This window comes from Plectropomus leopardus, unplaced genomic scaffold (assembly GCF_008729295.1).
Source record: "Plectropomus leopardus isolate mb unplaced genomic scaffold, YSFRI_Pleo_2.0 unplaced_scaffold12096, whole genome shotgun sequence".
Classification (NCBI taxonomy): Eukaryota; Metazoa; Chordata; class Actinopteri; order Perciformes; family Serranidae; genus Plectropomus; species Plectropomus leopardus.
In genome coordinates, this window is record NW_024612833.1 from 1 (window position 1) to 4,733 (window position 4,733).

Genomic DNA, 4,733 nt, shown 5'->3' on the forward strand with positions numbered 1-4,733 from the left:
TAAAACAATTCTATAATGTTATGTTAAAATTCAATAATGTTTAGTAACAACTGTTGAATGTTGATATGTGTTTCCTGTATAAGACAGCTTTAGGATGTATCAAATCTATTTTACCCGGTGTATATTTAGACTTTAGGACAGTGCACAGACATCGACCCCCTCAGTAGAGGAATGTAAAAATACTTCTTTGGTGACCAACTTTGCATGGGTACAGGTTAGTCAAGGTCAGACATAGGTAACATAAACACTAAACAAAATATATTTTTGAATGGTTAATCATTGTATATATATTTGTACATAAGATATTTCAATAGACTGCACACAAACCTACATTGTGGATACTGTAGGGCAATAATTACAAAAACAACAGCTGATCTAAAAAAAATCAGTAAAGCTGTTCATTCGCAATGAATACTATATTTTAAAGTGATTATATGGACTCTAAAAACAATATGGTATCATAGAGATATTGTCACTGTAGGTGGTACCAAATTCTGGCCCAACCCATGGACCATTATGATTCTTGTACATTTGAGCATGTATGGTAACATCTGCTCCAGCTGAGAGCATCAGTAGCACTGCTCAGCTTCCCAGAGTGCACAGCATGATGGGAGATGTGATTTCATTACAGTCTAAAGTAAACACGATCATATAAAAAAGAAGAAAAAACCAAGTGCCTGGGGTCCTGAGAAGCACAGCAGTCTGCTCATCCACCCCGCCTGATCAAAAGAGACCAACGCAGCTCTGTTACAGCTCGGGGCTCTTCTTCTTCTCTTCTCTTGTTTGGACGGCAGGTGTCTTGCTGAGTGCTTGGAGGTATTTGACTCTCACAATGTGTCCACTGCTGTGCAGAAACCGTCATTCTTCCCACAGGTGTTGTGTTTTTGGGGGAACACTAAAAAAAGCAGGGTTAAGTTCAATTGAGAGAGTAGGACATGGAGGGAGAAGCTAGTAATCAGTCCACTTATACTTTTATTCTTCAGCATGTTTTAAGTTGACGGGTCCATGAGCCATATTTAATCAACAAATTCTGGCAAAAGTGCTTTTCCTAAACAGGTCAGTAATAATAATTTTTTTAAAAAAAGAAAAAGACCCCTTTTCTTCTCAAAAGTTCTGTTGATGTGACACTAACACACTGTGAGAAAATCCACAACAGTTAAGCTGTAACATGAGAAAGTTTGCTCCAGCTGGTGGACAGTGATTTGTTTCAGCGTGACGGTTTCCAGCATGGTGACTGGTGCACAAATGTTCTCATTTTACAGCTCAACAGTAGACTAAAATATGTTTCTGAAAACATTTGAGGCAAGAAATAGGCAGAATCTTGACCCATATTTGCTGCCTAGTTTGATATTTTGACCAAAATTCATGAGCAGTGATTGACATGATTGCCAGCTGCATCAGGGACTCCTCAGCTCTGATTGGTTGTTTTCCACATGTGCAGTGGATTCTTGCAAATGCCATTGGAAGCACTACGAGGAGGCAGAGAAACAATTCTGATATAAAGGTCTTATTTTCAAAGAAATACACTGTAAGAAACACTGCAATTTGTTTCCAGTGTGCTTTATTTATTTGCTTATTTATATTCTACATTCAATTATTCAATATTACACAAGAAAACTTGAAAAAAAACTATCATAAATTCAATTAAACAAGTATTCAAAATCACAAAGCTTTTCCATTTCCTTTTGGAGCAGCCAGCAACTGAGTGACGGACATTCATCCACCTTCCCGATGGGACAAAAAAAAAAGCACCGGCTGACGTCGTCCCTGCTGTTGTTGGCTCTCCATCAAGCTCAACTGTGCAAGTGTGAATGTGAAATCCTGTTTGTCTCCCCTGAAAGAAATCCCACCTTGATAAAAGCTTTGCACTTCAAGTACAGGCTGGTGTTGAACCAGTAAATACATTAACATAAGAATCCACTTCAGTCATAAACATGAATCATTCATAGGTAGTATTCTGTTGTTCGTTATGCCTTCATGGAAGGTGAGAGGGCGACTCCAAACTGCCGAAGCGAAGGCGAGCTAGTGGCACGAGCACTTACCGAAGGCAATCCAGTCTACAGTGAAAGTGTACCAGAGGTGTGGCCTGAATATAGTATTCAGTCATTGAGATATTCTCACTTTTCGGGGGATTAACAGTATGCAGTGTTGTGTTATATACAAAATAAATTAATGCGGGGTGACTTCAACAAAGTTTACATGTATTTTTTTACCTTATGTTCAAGAAAGAAAAACATTTTATAAGACTTGTAAATGAAAAGAAAGAAAAAAAATCTGTATTCACAAAAATATATTATTCAAATAATAGCATTCAGTCTATGAGTTGTTTGCTAAATCTTGAAGAAATAGGCCAAAAGGTGCAAAGCATGCAACAAACCAGGAGAATATGCAAAATTGATCACTGTCAGGGGGAGGATAACAGCCTCTGTTTGACGCTAAACTGCTGATTTTCAGTTTCTCTTCACCTTTTCAGTGGTACATGTGGAAGTTGTAGGTGTAGATTCAGGTCTTTAGTCTCTAATACTGTGGAGTCATTATTGTGACAGGTCACTCTGCACACCACTGTAGAAAGAGCGAGTCCTCACTGGTTCAGTCTGAAGTTTTGTGCTCCACAGGACAGCAAGCATGCTAACAGATAATTTTGTGCCTTGATGGCAGCATTAAAAAAGTCTGTTTTTCTCAGGTCAGAGCTATAAGCTGCGGTGCAAAGCATGAGATGCAAGTGTAGTCGTCCAGTAGCCTTACAGGTAAAGCAGCATTGGTCCAGTGTTGAGCTCCATGGCCCTACATTGTCAAAAGGCATGCTGAGGGCCTCACGGTGTTTCTGTGTGGGGAAAAAAGAGGAAAAAAAGCAGATTTTGGATTTTAAGCTTGCAAGCATCCAGATGGTGATGAACAAATGCTTCAGAGAAATTAATACCTGTTTTTTAAAATATTTATCTTACCTGTCTAGCTCTCTGGAGAAGGAGCATGTGTGGAGTGGCACTTGTTTTTCTGCAATGACAGAGGATCCACTGAATTAGTGCGCAGGCACAAATGACTGAATGAACGTAGACATTTGTGCCAATCTAGTAGTACCATTTAACTCTTATTATTATTATTATAAGCATCATTATGAATGGAGTCTACACTAACATAAAAGTGCCAAACCTACACAGACTGAGCTTTATGGAGTCTTGAATTACTGTAGAACTTTAAAATACATATCTACAATCAGTTGATCAAAACTGATTAATTGAATAATGCCTAAAAATTGAGTGTCAGAGTTGTCCTGGTGGCCTTGGGGATAATAATCATGCAATTTCAAAACAGATCGAGCCTCTGAGGTCAAAGGCCAATATTTTAGGGTTTCTGGTGAGCCAACGGATATCAGGATTAAGACACTGGTCATCATTTACAGCTCGAATAGCAACTTGAAATGCGAGAATGGCGTTGTTAGATATTTCTACTAATCTGGATAAACAGATATCCACATGAGAATGTAGATAAATTAGAAAAGAATCTAATAAAAAACAAAATCATTGTTAAGCAATAGTCAGTTTGTTCCGGGATTGAATTTCGACCATTGCATTCCATGTCTTTGATCTGCACAGACTGTTTGCCTGCAGGCAACCAACGCCAACTCAAGCTCGACTGATCAGTACTACTCGAATTATAGATGGAAACCAGAACACTTTTAATACCAAAATCTTGTCCTGTTTCCAACAGATTCTACTGAATTAAGCTAATAAAACAGAACGTTTAGTAAACTTAACAATAAGATATAAAGTAAACATAAAATTAAGATAAATATTTATATTTACTGACATCTTTTTAGGCAATTGGTTTCCTCGATTTAAAAAAAACCCTTTTTTACAGTGTATGGTTTTGCATGGAGCTGTTCACTGCTGTGGTAATCATGAGTTTGCTTTGACAAAAACAGCTGTGTTTAAAGGTGCATTATGGTGGTGTTGAGGACATTACCTTCTGGTTGAGTCGATAGTGCAGACTCCGGTCTGACAGCCAGGGGTGTCTGAGGGACTCTGCTGCACTCATCCTCCAGCTCTTGCTCTTCACCAGCAGAAGGGTGATGAAGTCTTTGGCCTCATCAGAAATGTCTGTGAACTCCTCCTCCTCAAAGTTCCACTGACAGGCCAGGATGTTGTTCAGTGTCTCGTTGTCATCGTCCCCCAGAAACGGAGACAAGCCACTGAGCCTAAACCCAGAGGAGACAGAAGTCAGAGATGCTTCTGTGTGTCTTTTTATATACATTATATATAACAGTATGAGCAACCACAACCCACAGCATGTAAGTGATGACGCCAAGGCTCCACATGTCTGTGGGGAATGAAACAAACTCATAGTTGATGACTTCAGGAGCTAAAAATTCAGGTGTTCCGAAGTTGACCCTCAGCTTCTCCCTGGGCTTATACCTGTCAGAGAAATAAAAAACATAAGGTGAGGATGTAACTGGGGCTGAGAAAGTCCTGTCATGACAGGTCAAAGCTTTTAACTGTAAATAGATGATAAGTTTTACCTCCTGGCCAGGCCAAAGTCGATGATTTTAATCTTGTTAGTGGCTCTGCTGACACAAAGAATGTTCTCAGGCTGAAAAAGAACAAAAGAGAAGGATTACAACTCGACTCGACTCAGTTCGACTGCTTGTTATGTTTACTGTTATTTTTATTTTTTCAGGTAAATTTCTTTTTATTACTGGGGCATCCTGTCATCCAAAATGAGTCTTTTAAAAGCCT

At 39.0% G+C, this 4,733-nt stretch overlaps 1 protein-coding gene across 1 annotated transcript; it reads right to left on the reverse strand.

The window, feature by feature from the left end:
• Positions 1-2,221: 2,221 nt before the first annotated feature.
• Positions 2,222-4,611, reverse strand: LOC121963676 (myosin light chain kinase family member 4-like; the record flags this gene model as incomplete). Its single annotated transcript, XM_042513946.1, has 5 exons — positions 2,222-2,824; positions 2,946-2,994; positions 3,964-4,195; positions 4,284-4,412; positions 4,517-4,611. Coding segments are annotated over 4 exons (501 nt in total), but the record flags the coding sequence as incomplete, so codon positions are not given.
• Positions 4,612-4,733: the final 122 nt, after the last annotated feature.